Source organism: Danio rerio, chromosome 4 (assembly GCF_052040795.2).
Source record: "Danio rerio strain M-AB ecotype USA chromosome 4, GRCz13ab, whole genome shotgun sequence".
In the NCBI taxonomy this organism is placed as follows: Eukaryota; Metazoa; Chordata; class Actinopteri; order Cypriniformes; family Danionidae; genus Danio; species Danio rerio.
In genome coordinates, this window is record NC_141024.2 from 65,096,529 (window position 1) to 65,110,776 (window position 14,248).

Here is a 14,248-nt window from a genome sequence, read left to right on the forward strand (position 1 = left end):
AAAAAATCCTTTACTTTAAGCAAAACGATGCTGTGCTCTGTCGAATGATGCTGTTCGATGAATATCACTGATGGTCAATGAACTTTTTTGACCTCTGACCCGCCTCCAGAGGACCGCGTCATTCCTTCGTGTACCTTCGGCTCAGTTCGGAAAATTGATTGACATCTGACTAACCTGTTTGACTGCACACCTAGCGGTGAATCTTGGAACGGTTCCTTCCCCCCGGCTTCAACATTGTCTCGACTCTGATTGGTCAAATGTTGAAAATGTTGAGAATTCCGAAATGCGGATGGCTGCAAATGTTGAGGCGCTGCAACGTGATTCGCAACAATGTTGGAGCGAATCGCTCTGATTGGCTCTAATCTTCAACATTTGTGAAATATTGTCGGACTATCCTTCGGCAGCTGGATTAAGGCTTGTAATCCAAGGTAAATAACAGTTACCTTGTAATCAGGTGCTTAAATGTATCGCAGCTGGCTGCTGTTTGGAGTAGACTTCAGATGCCTTGAGGTGTGCTCAAATAGAGACAGAACTGTGGTTGACAGGAAGGTGGGAGTGCTTCCTAAGCTGGTATTAAGCAGCTCTATTTCTTTGTGGAGGAGCTCCAGCAATGCATGGCCAAATTCAACTGATTTCCCAGCGCTGTTGCGCTACTTGGAACAAGTTGGTGCGAAAACTGCTCAGGGAAAGCAGCTTGGCAAGGTAGCGTGGCCGAGCGGTCTAAGGTGCTGGATTAAGGCTCCAGTCTCTCCGGTGGTGTGGGTTTGAATCCCACCGCTGCCAGGCATTCCTTTTAGGATGCTTGACAATGACCTCTCTGCTTTAGCAAACATACTTGTAAAGTAATACTGCATGCTTTCACTCACATCCAAACGTAGACTCCTTGGCCAAAGTTGAAGGGCTTCACTAGGAAGCTCGGCGTCCTCTTTGCTTCCGTAAAAGTGGGCAGAAAAGGGACCACTGCATGGAGTCATCTGGGATAGCGTAGCCAAGGGATCTAAGGCGCTGGATTTAGGCTCCAGTCTCTTTGTGGGTGTGGGTTCGAATCCCATCTGCTGCCAGGCAGTTCTTTTAGGATGCTTGAGAATGACCTCTCTGCTTGAGCAAACAGACTTGCAAAGTGATACTGCACGCTTCAGCTCACATCCAAATGTAGACTCCTTGGCCAAAGTTTAAGGGCTTCACTAGGAAGCTCTGCGTCTTCTCTGCTGTTCTGCTTCCGTAAAATTGGGCAGAAAACGGAACACTGCAGAAACACATCTAGGGTAGCGTGGCCGAGGGGTCTAAGGCGCTGGATTTAGGCTCCAGCCTCTTTGGTGGCGTGGGTTCGAATCCCACTGCTGCCAGATGTCATTTTAAACTCGGACAAACTGCTTGAGTGCGTGCGTGTTCTCTGTGACCGCTGGAAATGAGAGAGTACATTTAAGTTGGCAACTAGTCAGTATAATGTGTTCTTTGAAAGTCACGGCAGACTCGTTGATGTGACAGCAACACATCCCCAAACTCGAATCTGCTCAGGAGCAAGTGTCTTTCCCACAATAAGATTGCAGCATCTTAAAGTCTGCACTGGAAGTCTCTCCCTGTCATTGCTCCTTTTAGCAAGAGCACCCTATTGAAACAGGAACAGTAAAGATTAACAATTAGAGTAGTAATAATCTATAACTGGATTTGAATATAATAACAACAACAATGTGGAGTCTGCTGTGATGGAATCAGTAACTCACTCTTTTGTGAAATAACAGTTACCTTGTAATCAGGTGCTTAAATGCATTGCAGCTGGCTGCCATTTGGAGTAGACTTCAAATGCCTTGAGGTGTGCTCTAATAGAGACAGAACTGTGCTTGACAGGAAGGTGGGAGTACTTCCAAAGCTAGTATTAAGCAGCTCTCTTTCTTTGTGGAGGAGCTCCAGCAATGCATGGCCAAATTCAACTGATTTCCTAGCGTTGTTGCGCTACGTGAAACAAATTGGTGCGAAAACTGCTCAGGGAAAGCAGCTTGGCAAGGTAGCGTGGCCGAGCGGTCTAAGGCGCTGGATTAAGGCTCCAGTCTCTTCGGGGGCGTGGGTTCGAATCCCACTGCTGCCAGGCAGTCCTTTTAGGATGCTTGAGAATGACCTCTCTGCTTGAGCAAACATACTTGTAAAGTAATACTGCATGCTTTCACTCACATCCAAATGTAGACTCCTTGGCCAAAGTTTAAGGGCTTCACTAGGAATCTCGGTGTCCTCTCTGCTTCCGAAAATTGGGCAGAAAAGGGACCACTGCATGGAGTCATCTGGGATAGTGTAGCCAAGGGATCTAAGGCGCTGGATTTAGGCTACAGTCTCTTTGTGGGTGTGGGTTCGAATCCCATCCGCTGCCAGGCAGTCCTTTTAGGATGCTGAAGAATGACCTCTCTGCTTGAGCTAACAGACTTGCAAAGTGATACTGCATGCTTCAGCTCACATCCAAATGTAGACTCCTTGGCCAAAGTTGAAGGGCTTCACTAGGAAGCTCTGCGTCTTCTCTGCTGTTCTGCTTCCGTAAAATTGGGCAGAAAAGGGACCACTGCATAGATATATCTAGGGTAGCGTGGCCGAAAGGTCTAAAGCGCTGGATTTAGGCTCCAGTCTCTTAGGGGGCGTGGGTTCGAATGCCACCGCTGCCAGATGTGGTTTTAAACACGGACAAACTGCTTGAGTGAGTGCGCATTCTCAGTGAACGCTGGAAAAGTTATCTGGGATAGCGTAGCCAAGGGATCTAAGGCGCTGGATTTAGGCTCCAGTCTCTTTGTGGGTGTGGGTTCGAATCTCATCTGCTGCCAGGCAGTTCTTTTAGGATGCTTGAGAATGACCTCTCTGCTTGAGCAAACAGACTTGCAAAGTGATACTGCACGCTTCAGCTCACATCCAAATGTAGACTCCTTGGCCAAAGTTGAAGGGCTTCACTAGGAAGCTCTGCGTCTTCTCAGCTGTTCTGCTTCCGTAAAATTGGGCAAAAAAGGGACCACTGTATGGATACATCTAGGGTAGCGTGGCCGAGGTGTCTAAGGCGCTGGATTTAGGCCTCAGTCTCTTCGGGGGCGTGGGTTCGATTGCCACCACTGCCAGATGTGGTTTTAAACACGGACAAACTGCTTGAGTGTGTGCGCGTTCTCAGTGAAAGCTGGAAAAGTTATCTCGGATAGCGTAGCCAAGGGATCTAAGGCACTGGATTTAGGCTCCAGTCTCTTTGTGGGTGTGGGTTCGAATCCCATCCGCTGCCAGGCAATCCTTTTAGAATACTTGAGAATGACCTCTCTGCTTGAGCAAACAGACTTGCAAAGTGATACTGCACGCTTCAGCTCACATCCAAATGTAGACTCCTTGGCCAAAGTTTAAGGGGTTCACTAGGAAGCTCTGCGTCTTCTCTGCTGTTCTGCTTCCGTAAAATTGGGCAGAAAAGGGACCACTGCATGGAGTCATCTGGGATAGTGTAGCCAAGGGATCTAAGGCGCTGGATTTAGGCTCCAGTCTCTTTGTGGGTGTGGGTTCGAATCCCATCCGCTTCCGTAAAATTGGGCAGAAAAGGGACCACTGCATAGATATATCTAGGGTAGCGTGGCCGAAAGGTCTAAAGCGCTGGATTTAGGCTCCAGTCTCTTAGGGGGCGTGGGTTCGAATGCCACCGCTGCCAGATGTGGTTTTAAACACGGACAAACTGCTTGAGTGAGTGCGCATTCTCAGTGAACGCTGGAAAAGTTATCTGGGATAGCGTAGCCAAGGGATCTAAGGCGCTGGATTTAGGCTCCAGTCTCTTTGTGGGTGTGGGTTCGAATCCCATCTGCTGCCAGGCAGTTCTTTTAGGATGCTTGAGAATGACCTCTCTGCTTGAGCAAACAGACTTGCAAAGTGATACTGCACGCTTCAGCTCACATCCAAATGTAGACTCCTTGGCCAAAGTTGAAGGGCTTCACTAGGAAGCTCTGCGTCTTCTCAGCTGTTCTGCTTCCGTAAAATTGGGCAAAAAAGGGACCACTGTATGGATACATCTAGGGTAGCGTGGCCGAGGTGTCTAAGGCGCTGGATTTAGACCCCAGTCTCTTCGGGGGCGTGGGTTCGATTGCCACCACTGCCAGATGTGGTTTTAAACACGGACAAACTGCTTGAGTGTGTGCGCGTTCTCAGTGAAAGCTGGAAAAGTTATCTCGGATAGCGTAGCCAAGGGATCTAAGGCACTGGATTTAGGCTCCAGTCTCTTTGTGGGTGTGGGTTCGAATCCCATCCGCTGCCAGGCAGTCCTTTTAGGATGCTTGAGAATGACCTCTCTGCTTGAGCAAACAGACTTGCAAAGTGATACTGCACGCTTCAGCTCACATCCAAATGTAGACTCCTTGGCCAAAGTTTAAGGGGTTCACTAGGAAGCTCTGCGTCTTCTCTGCTGTTCTGCTTCCGTAAAATTGGGCAGAAAACGGAACACTGCAGAAATACATCTAGGGTAGTGTGGCCAAGGGGTCTAAGGTGCTGGATTTAGGTTCCAGTCTCTTCGGGGGCGTGGGTTCAAATCCCACCGCTGCCAGATGTGATTTTAAACTCGGACAAACTGCTTGAGTGCGTGCGTGTTCTCAGTGACCGCTGGAAATGAGAGAGTACATTTAAGTTGGCAACTATTCAGTATAATGTGTTCTTTAAAACTCACGGCAGACTCGTTGGTAAGACAGCAACACATCCCCAAGCTCGAATCTGCTCAGGAGCAAGTGTCTTTCCCACGATTAGATTGCAGCATCTTAACAAAGTCTGCACTGGAAGTCTCTCTCTGCCATTGCTCCTTTTAGCAAGAGCACCCTATTGAAACAGGAACAGTAAAGATTCACAATTAGAGTAGTAATACTCTAAAACTGGATTTGAATATAATAACAACAATGTGGGGTCTGCTGTGATGGAATCAGTAACTCACTCTTTTGTGAAATAACAGTTACCTTGTAATCAGGTGCTTAAATGCATCGCAGCTGGCTGCCGTTTGGAGTAGACTTCAAATGCCTTGAGGTGTGCTCTAATAGAGACAGAACTGTGCTTGACAGGAAGGTGGGAGTGCTTCCTAAGCTGGTATTAAGCAGCTCTCTTTCTTTGTTGAGGAGCTCCAGCAATGCATGGCCAAATTCAACTGATTTCCTAGCGTTGTTGCGCTACGTGAAACAAGTTGGTGCGAAAACTGCTCAGGGAAAGCAGCTTGGCAAGGTAGCGTGGCCGAGCGGTCTAAGGCGCTGGATTAAGGCTCCAGTCTCTTCGGGGGCGTGGGTTCGAATCCCACCGCTGCCAGGCAGTCCTTTTAGGATGCTTGAGAATGACCTCTCTGCTTGAGCAAACATACTTGTAAAGTAATACTGCATGCTTTCACTCACATCCAAACGTAGACTCCTTGGCCAAAGTTTAAGGGCTTCACTAGGAAGCTCGGCGTCCTCTCTGCTTCCGTAAAATTGGGCAGAAAAGGGACCACTGCATGGAGTCATCTGGGATAGTGTAGCCAAGAGATCTAAGGCGCTAGATTTAGGCTCCAGTCTCTTTGTGGGTGTGGGTTCGAATCCCATCCGCTGCCAGGCAGTCCTTTTAGGATGCTGAAGAATGACCTCTCTGCTTGAGCAAATAGACTTGCAAAGTGATACTGCACGCTTCAGCTCACATCCAAATGTAGACTCCTTGGCCAAAGTTGAAGGGCTTCACTAGGAAGCTCTGCGTCTTCTCTGCTGTTCTGCTTCCGTAAAATTGGGCAGAAATGGGACCACTGCATTGATATATCTAGGGTAGCGTGGCCGAAAGGTCTAAAGCGCTGGATTTAGGCTCCAGTCTCTTCGGGGGCGTGGGTTCGAATGCCACCGCTGCCAGATGTGGGTTTAAACACGGACAAACTGCTTGAGTGAGTGCGCGTTCTCAGTGAACGCTGGAAAAGTTATCTGGGATAGCGTAGCCAAGGGATCTAAGGCGCTGGATTTAGGCTCCAGTCTCTTTGTGGGTGTGGGTTCGAATCCCATCCGCTGCCAGGCAGTTCTTTTAGGATGCTTGAGAATGACCTCTCTGCTTGAGCAAACAGACTTGCAAAGTGATACTGCACGCTTCAGCTCACATCCTAATGTAGACTCCTTGGCCATAGTTGAAGGGCTTCACTAGGAAGCTCTGCGTCTTCTCAGCTGTTCTGTTTCCGTAAAACTGGGCTAAAAAGGGACCACTGTATGGATACATCTAGGGTAGCGTGGCCGAGGGGTCTAAGGCGCTGGATTTAGGCTCCAGTCTCTTCGGGGGCGTGGGTTCGAATCCCACCGCTGCCAGATGTGATTTTAAACTCGGACAAACTGCTTGAGTGCGTGCGTGTTCTCAGTGACCGCTGGAAATGAGAGAGTACATTTAAGTTGGCAACTATTCAGTATAATGTGTTCTTTAAAACTCATGGCAGACTCGTTGGTAAGACAGCAACACATCCCCAAGCTCGAATCTGCTCAGGAGCAAGTGTCTTTCCCACGATTAGATTGCAGCATCTTAACAAAGTCTGCACTGGAAGTCTCTCTCTGCCATTGCTCCTTTTAGCAAGAGCACCCTATTGAAACAGGAACAGTAAAGATTCACAATTAGAGTAGTAATACTCTATAACTGGATTTGAATATAATAACAACAATGTGGGGTCTGCTGTGATGGAATCAGTAACTCACTTTTTTGTGAAATAACAGTTACCTTGTAATCAGGTGCTTAAATGCATCGCAGCTGGCTGCCGTTTGTAGTAGACTTCAAATGCCTTGAGGTGTGCTCTAATAGAGACAGAACTGTGCTTGACAGGAAGGTGGGAGTGCTTCCTAAGCTGGTATTAAGCAGCTCTCTTTCTATGTTGAGGAGCTCCAGCAATGCATGGCCAAATTCAACTGATTTCCTAGCGTTGTTGCGCTACGTGAAACAAGTTGGTGCGAAAACTGCTCATGGAAAGCAGCTTGGCAAGGTAGCGTGGCCGAGCGGTCTAAGGCGCTGGATTAAGGCTCCAGTCTCTTCGGGGGCGTGGGTTCAAATCCCACCGCTGCCAGGCAGTCCTTTTAGGATGCTTGAGAATGACCTCTCTGCTTGAGCAAACATACTTGTAAAGTAATACTGCATGCTTTCACTCACATCCAAACGTAGACTCCTTGGCCAAAGTTTAAGGGCTTCACTAGGAAGCTCGGCGTCCTCTCTGCTTCCGTAAAATTGGGCAGAAAAGGGACCACTGCATGGAGTCATCTGGGATAGTGTAGCCAAGGGATCTAAGGCGCTAGATTTAGGCTCCAGTCTCTTTGTGGGTGTGGGTTCGAATCCCATCCGCTGCCAGGCAGTCCTTTTAGGATGCTGAAGAATGACCTCTCTGCTTGAGCAAATAGACTTGCAAAGTGATACTGCACGCTTCAGCTCACATCCAAATGTAGACTCCTTGGCCAAAGTTGAAGGGCTTCACTAGGAAGCTCTGCGTCTTCTCTGCTGTTCTGCTTCCGTAAAATTGGGCAGAAAAGGGACCACTGCATAGATATAAGTAGGGTAGCGTGGCCGAAAGGTCTAAAGCGCTGGATTTAGGCTCCAGTCTCTTCGGGGGCGTGGGTTCGAATGCCACCGCTGCCAGATGTGGTTTTAAACACGGACAAACTGCTTGAGTGAGTGCGCGTTCTCAGTGAACGCTGGAAAAGTTATCTGGGATAGCGTAGCCAAAGGATCTAAGGCGCTGGATTTAGGCTCCAGTCTCTTTGTGGGTGTGGGTTCGAATCCCATCCGCTGCCAGGCAGTTCTTTTAGGATGCTTGAGAATGACCTCTCTGCTTGAGCAAACAGACTTGCAAAGTGATACTGCACGCTTCAGCTCACATCCTAATGTAGACTCCTTGGCCAAAGTTGAAGGGCTTCACTAGGAAGCTCTGCGTCTTCTCAGCTGTTCTGCTTCCGTAAAATTGGGCAAAAAAGGGACCACTGTATGGATACATCTAGGGTAGCGTGGCCGAGGGGTCTAAGACGCTGGATTTAGGCTCCAGTCTCTTCGGGGGCGTGGGTTCGAATCCCACTGCTGCCAGATGTGATTTTAAACTCGGACAAACTGCTTGAGTGCGTGCGTGTTCTCAGTGACCGCTGGAAATGAGAGAGTACATTTAAGTTGGCAACTATTCAGTATAATGTGTTCTTTAAAACTCATGGCAGACTCGTTGGTAAGACAGCAACACATCCCCAAGCTCGAATCTGCTCAGGAGCAAGTGTCTTTCCCACGATTAGATTGCAGCATCTTAACAAAGTCTGCACTGGAAGTCTCTCTCTGCCATTGCTCCTTTTAGCAAGAGCACCCTATTGAAACAGGAACAGTAAAGATTCACAATTAGAGTAGTAATACTCTATAACTGGATTTGAATATAATAACAACAATGTGGGGTCTGCTGTGATGGAATCAGTAACTCACTCTTTTGTGAAATAACAGTTACCTTGTAATCAGGTGCTTAAATGCATCGCAGCTGGCTGCCGTTTGGAGTAGACTTCAAATGCCTTGAGGTGTGCTCTAATAGAGACAGAACTGTGCTTGACAGGAAGGTGGGAGTGCTTCCTAAGCTGGTATTAAGCAGCTCTCTTTCTATGTTGAGGAGCTCCAGCAATGCATGGCCAAATTCAACTGATTTCCTAGCGTTGTTGCGCTACGTGAAACAAGTTGGTGCGAAAACTGCTCAGGGAAAGCAGCTTGGCAAGGTAGCGTGGCCGAGCGGTCTAAGGCGCTGGATTAAGGCTCCAGTATCTTCGGGGGCGTGGGTTCGAATCCCACCGCTGCCAGGCAGTCCTTTTAGGATGCTTGAGAATGACCTCTCTGCTTGAGCAAACATACTTGTAAAGTAATACTGCATGCTTTCACTCACATCCAAACGTAGACTCCTTGGCCAAAGTTTAAGGGCTTCACTAGGAAGCTCGGCGTCCTCTCTGCTTCCGTAAAATTGGGCAGAAAAGGGACCACTGCATGGAGTCATCTGGGATAGTGTAGCCAAGGGATCTAAGGCGCTAGATTTAGGCTCCAGTCTCTTTGTGGGTGTGGGTTCGAATCCCATCCGCTGCCAGGCAGTCCTTTTAGGATGCTGAAGAATGACCTCTCTGCTTGAGCAAACAGACTTGCAAAGTGATACTGCACGCTTCTGCTCGTAGTGGTCTAAGGCGCTGGATTTAGGCTCCTGTCTCTTCGGGGGTGTGGGTTCGAATTCCAACGCTGCCAGGCAGTCCTTTTAGGATGCTGAAGAATGACCTCTCTGCTTGAGCAAACAGACTTGCAAAGTGATACTGCACGCTTCAGCTCACATCCAAATGTAGACTCCTTGGCCAAAATTGAAGGGCTTCACTAGGAAGCTCTGCGTCTTCTCTGCTGCTCTGCTTCCGTAAAATTGGGCAGAAAAGGGACCACTGCATAGATATATCTAGGGTAGCGTGGCTGAAAGGTCTAAAGCGCTGAATTTCGGCTCCAGTCTCTTCGGGGGCGTGGGTTCGAATGCCACCGCTGCCAGATGTTGTTTTAAACACGGACAAACTGCTTGAGTGAGTGCGCGTTCTCAGTGAACGCTGGAAAAGTTATCTGGGATAGCGTAGCCAAGGGATCTAAGGCGCTGGATTTAGGCTCCAGTCTTTTTGTGGGTGTGGGTTCGAATCCCATCCGCTGCCAGGCAGTTCTTTTAGGATGCTTGAGAATGACCTCTCTGCTTGAGCAAACAGACTTGCAAAGTGATACTGCACGCTTCAGCTCACATCCAAATGTAGACTCCTTGGCCAAAGTTGAAGGGCTTCACTAGGAAGCTCTGCGTCTTCTCAGCTGTTCTGCTTCCATAAAATTGGGCAAAAAAGGGACCACTGTATGGATACATCTAGGGTAGCGTGGCCGAGGTGTCTAAGGCGCTGGATTTAGGCCCCAGTCTCTTCGGGGGCGTGGGTTCGATTGCCACCACTGCCAGATGTGGTTTTAAACACGGACAAACTGCTTGAGTGTGTGCGCGTTCTCAGTGAACGCTGGAAAAGTTATCTCGGATAGCGTAGCCAAGGGATCTAAGGCACTGGATTTAGGCTCCAGTCTCTTTGTGGGGGTGGGTTCGAATCCCATCCGCTGCCAGGCAGTCCTTTTAGGATGCTTGAGAATGACCTCTCTGCTTGAGCAAACAAACTTGCAAAGTGATACTGCACGCTTCAGCTCACATCCAAATGTAGACTCCTTGGCCAAAGTTTAAGGGCTTCACTAGGAAGCTCTGCGTCTTCTCAGCTGTTCTGCTTCCATAAAATTGGGCAAAAAAGGGACCACTGTATGGATACATCTAGGGTAGCGTGGCCGAGGTGTCTAAGGCGCTGGATTTAGGCCCCAGTCTCTTAGGGGGCGTGGGTTCGATTGCCACCACTGCCAGATGTGGTTTTAAACACGGACAAACTGCTTGAGTGTGTGCGCGTTCTCAGTGAACGCTGGAAAAGTTATCTCGGATAGCGTAGCCAAGGGATCTAAGGCACTGGATTTAGGCTCCAGTCTCTTTGTGGGTGTGGGTTCGAATCCCATCCGCTGCCAGGCAGTCCTTTTAGGATGCTTGACAATGACCTCTCTGCTTTAGCAAACATACTTGTAAAGTAATACTGCATGCTTTCACTCACATCCAAACGTAGACTCCTTGGCCAAAGTTGAAGGGCTTCACTAGGAAGCTCGGCGTCCTCTTTGCTTCCGTAAAAGTGGGCAGAAAAGGGACCACTGCATGGAGTCATCTGGGATAGCGTAGCCAAGGGATCTAAGGCGCTGGATTTAGGCTCCAGTCTCTTTGTGGGTGTGGGTTCGAATCCCATCTGCTGCCAGGCAGTTCTTTTAGGATGCTTGAGAATGACCTCTCTGCTTGAGCAAACAGACTTGCAAAGTGATACTGCACGCTTCAGCTCACATCCAAATGTAGACTCCTTGGCCAAAGTTTAAGGGGTTCACATTTAAGTTGGCAACTAGTTAGTATAATGTGTTCTTTGAAACTCACGGCAGACTCGTTGGTGTGACAGCAACACATCCCCAAGCTCGAATCTGCTCAGGAGCAAGTGTCTTTCCCACGATAAGATTGCAGCATCTTAAAGTCTGCACTGGAAGTCTCTCTCTGCCATTGCTCCTTTTAGCAAGAGCACCCTATTGAAACAGGAACAGTAAAGATTCACAATTAGAGTAGTAATACTCTATAACTGGATTTGAATATAATAACAACAGCAATGTGGGGTCTGCTGTGATGGAATCAGTAACTTTCACTCTTTTGTGAAATAACAGATACCTTGTAATCAGGTGCTTAAATGCATTGCAGCTGGCTGCCGTTTGGAGTAGACTTCAAATGCCTTGAGGTGTGCTCTAATAGAGACAGAACTGTGCTTGACAGGAAGGTGGGAGTGCTTCCTAAGCTAGTATTAAGCAGCTCTCTTTCTTTGTGGAGGAGCTCCAGCAATGCATGGCCAAATTCAACTGATTTCCCAGTGTTGTTGTGCTACTTGAAACAAGTTGGTGCGAAAACTGCTCAGGGAAAGCAGCTTGGCAAGGTAGTGTGGCCGAGTGGTCTAAGGCGCTGGATTAAGGCTCCAGTCTCTTCAGGGGCGTGGGTTCGAATTCCAACGCTGCCAGGCAGTCCTTTTAGGATGCTTGAGAATGACCTCTCTGCTTGAGCAAACAGACTTGCAAAGTGATACTGCACGCTTCTGCTCGTAGTGGTCTAAGGCGCTGGATTTAGGCTCCTGTCTCTTCGGGGGTGTGGGTTCGAATCCCACAGCTGCCAGAAGAGGTTTTAAACATGGCCAAACTGCTTGAGTGTGTGTGTGAGTCTCAGTGAATGCTGGAAATGAGAAAGTACATTTAAGTGGGCAACTAGTCAGTATAATGTGTTCTTTGAAACTCACGGCAGACTTGTTGGTGTGACAGCAACACATCCCCAAGCTCGAATCTGCTCAGGAGCAAGTGTCTTTCCCACGATTAGATTGCAGCATCTTAACAAAGTCTGCACTGGAAGTCTCTCTCTGCTATTGCTCCTTTTAGCAAGAGCACACTGTTGAAACAGGAACAGTAAAGATTCACAATTACAGTAGTAATACAGTGGGGAATAAACCAGAGTCAAGAGATGTGTTGATTATGTGAGTCAGTGTTGGTATGACTTTCTGACACAGAAATGAAAATAGCCTCACCATTTACTTTCCATTGTGTGGTTTTAAACCTTGATGAGTTTCTTGATTCTGTTGAAGACAAAATAAGATATTGTGATAAAAATGCTGGCTTACTTTGTGTTCCAGAAGACAGGAAATGTTTAAAACCACATGATGGAGAGTAAATAGTAAGCTCATTTTAATATTTAGGGTAAACATCAATTTCATGCTTGCCACTTTAGGCCTTCATACTAAAGTTCACTTTTCTGTTCTTTTTTGAAGACCTGATAGTGCTGAAAGAAGAGACACATCAATGGAATGAAATGGAAGAGAAACAACAAGAAATAACGACTGATGAAAAACCCACACTTACTAAAAAGACTTCATCTCACGGAAAACCTCGGAAATCCAAGTCTAGGTGTAATTTCAGCTGTAAACAGAGTAGAAAGAGTTTCAGTCAAAAGCCAAACCTTGACCACACTAGGGAGAAACCTAACACCTGCAAACAGTGTGGAAAAAGCTTCTATAATACAGGAAACTTAACAGTGCACATGACAATTCACACTGGAAAGAGGCCGTACGCATGCCAACACTGTGGAAAAAGCTTCTATTCTACAGGAAACTTGGCAGTGCACAGAATAATTCACACTGGGGAGAGGCCTTACTCTTGCCCTCACTGTGGAAAGAGTTATAAGCAAAATGGCAACCTTGAAGTCCACATGAGAACTCACACTGGAGAGAGAAGCTTTATTTGCACACAGTGTGGGAAAGGTTTTTCTCAAAAACAAAACCTTACCATCCACATGAGGATTCACACTGGAGAGAAACCTTACACATGCACAGAGTGTGGTAAAAGGTTCCCACATAAAGGCTCACTCAAACACCACATGATAAGTCACACCGGGGAGAAGCCGTTTGCATGTGCTCATTGTGGAAAGAGCTTCACAACCAAAGCTAGGCTCATGAATCACACGAATGGTCACACTGGAACCACATGTGATCATTGTGGAAAAAGTCTCACATGCAAAGACTCCATTAAGCAACACATGAAGACTCCCTTAGGAGAGCGTTTTCGATGTAGTGAGTGTGGAAAGGTCTTTAAACATAAAAGAAGCCTCATCAATCACATGAAGCTTCACAATGGAGAGAAAAAATGAGGCCTTGTCCAGCGGAGCTTAAGGCTCTCACCCGGGATAGCATGGGATAGCATCTCGGGACAAGTGTGAACTCTTGAATACATCTCAAGTTACTGGAATGAAACCCTTTGAACCTGAAGATTTAAACTCAATAACTGAAGAAGGGTGAAGATGTGCCAGGTTGTTAGAGTTTCTACAGGGCTGCAAGAAAGCAAAATAACTCTATATGTGTTTTTTTTTGCACACTGCAATCAAATGGTCTGCACTCAAACGAGAATTAGAAAGATTAGGGAGGAGAAAATGTTTGTGGAGATGCAGAGAAAACGGTCCTACACCCTTACATTGTGTTTTTGATTATTCACATTCTTTGATTGTCACTCCCTGGAACAAACACCGATTTGCCTCCAATTTTTGGCTTTTGTCTGCAGTGTCACAAAACTTGGTGGTGAATAAAAATCCACTTAAACTCGGCCGGTGTGAACTTGCAATGACAGTGAGAGACTAATGCAGACTCCATAAAACCCTGATCAGACTACACAATGCCATTTGCCATTTACAACAGATCAGATTTGTGTCAGATTATGAGATTTTGACTTGATCAAATCTTAATGTGTTGTGGGTAACAAATGAAGACTTTGGTTTCAAAACACTACACATTTATTTTGATGGACTGATTTTAGAAAATAAAAAAGTTTTCCTCATGAAGACAATTAAACTTTCTGTAAACAACTGGTTTCCTTTGAAGAAATGTTCATGTGAAAACTCTACAAATAAATCTGTGTATGGGAAACCCAGTATCTCTATTGTGAATGAGAATATGAGTGATTTGTTAGCTTAAATGCTAATTCCAGTACTCAACAGAGACTACTGAAGCACTTCAGCTATCCGTTCTTTCAAATTATATATATATATATATATATTATATATATATTAGCGCTGTCAAAATTAACGCGTTAACGCATGCGATTAATTTTAAATAATTAACGCGTTAAAAAAAAATTACGCAATTAA

General features: G+C 46.8%; 1 protein-coding gene and 9 non-coding genes across 10 annotated transcripts; all 10 read left to right on the forward strand.

Annotated features, from left to right (window-relative positions):
- The first annotated feature begins 1,264 nt into the window (after nt 1–1,264).
- Nucleotides 1,265–1,346, forward strand: trnal-uag (transfer RNA leucine (anticodon UAG)). Its single transcript has one exon. It is a non-coding gene; the product is annotated as a tRNA-Leu (tRNA).
- A 658-nt stretch (nt 1,347–2,004) lies between these two features.
- On the forward strand, nt 2,005–2,086 carry trnal-aag (transfer RNA leucine (anticodon AAG)). Its single transcript has one exon. It is a non-coding gene; the product is annotated as a tRNA-Leu (tRNA).
- Nucleotides 2,087–3,573: 1,487 nt separating this feature from the next.
- Nucleotides 3,574–3,655, forward strand: trnal-uag (transfer RNA leucine (anticodon UAG)). The gene has a single exon. It is a non-coding gene; the product is annotated as a tRNA-Leu (tRNA).
- Nucleotides 3,656–4,455: 800 nt separating this feature from the next.
- trnal-uag (transfer RNA leucine (anticodon UAG)) lies at nt 4,456–4,537 on the forward strand. The gene has a single exon. It is a non-coding gene; the product is annotated as a tRNA-Leu (tRNA).
- A 658-nt stretch (nt 4,538–5,195) lies between these two features.
- Nucleotides 5,196–5,277, forward strand: trnal-aag (transfer RNA leucine (anticodon AAG)). Its single transcript has one exon. It is a non-coding gene; the product is annotated as a tRNA-Leu (tRNA).
- Nucleotides 5,278–6,199: 922 nt separating this feature from the next.
- On the forward strand, nt 6,200–6,281 carry trnal-uag (transfer RNA leucine (anticodon UAG)). Its single transcript has one exon. It is a non-coding gene; the product is annotated as a tRNA-Leu (tRNA).
- Nucleotides 6,282–6,939: 658 nt separating this feature from the next.
- Nucleotides 6,940–7,021, forward strand: trnal-aag (transfer RNA leucine (anticodon AAG)). Its single transcript has one exon. It is a non-coding gene; the product is annotated as a tRNA-Leu (tRNA).
- A 922-nt stretch (nt 7,022–7,943) lies between these two features.
- On the forward strand, nt 7,944–8,025 carry trnal-uag (transfer RNA leucine (anticodon UAG)). The gene has a single exon. It is a non-coding gene; the product is annotated as a tRNA-Leu (tRNA).
- A 658-nt stretch (nt 8,026–8,683) lies between these two features.
- Nucleotides 8,684–8,765, forward strand: trnal-aag (transfer RNA leucine (anticodon AAG)). The gene has a single exon. It is a non-coding gene; the product is annotated as a tRNA-Leu (tRNA).
- A 2,848-nt stretch (nt 8,766–11,613) lies between these two features.
- On the forward strand, nt 11,614–13,615 carry LOC141381536 (uncharacterized). Its single transcript, XM_087250546.2, has 2 exons — nt 11,614–11,647; nt 12,384–13,615. The coding sequence occupies exons 1-2, from the start codon at nt 11,614–11,616 to the stop codon at nt 13,256–13,258; spliced, it is 909 nt and encodes a 302-aa protein (XP_087106672.2). The 3' UTR covers nt 13,259–13,615.
- The last annotated feature ends 633 nt before the right edge of the window (nt 13,616–14,248 follow it).

Bases quoted from the DNA above. Each gene is read 5' to 3' on its own strand.
- LOC141381536 (XM_087250546.2), top strand. From the start codon at position 11,614: ATGACCTCTCTGCTTGAGCAAACAGACTTGCAAA. The intron at 11,648-12,383 runs GTGATACTGCAC...TCTTTTTTGAAG, and splicing joins TGAGCAAACAGACTTGCAAA to ACCTGATAGTGCTGAAAGAA.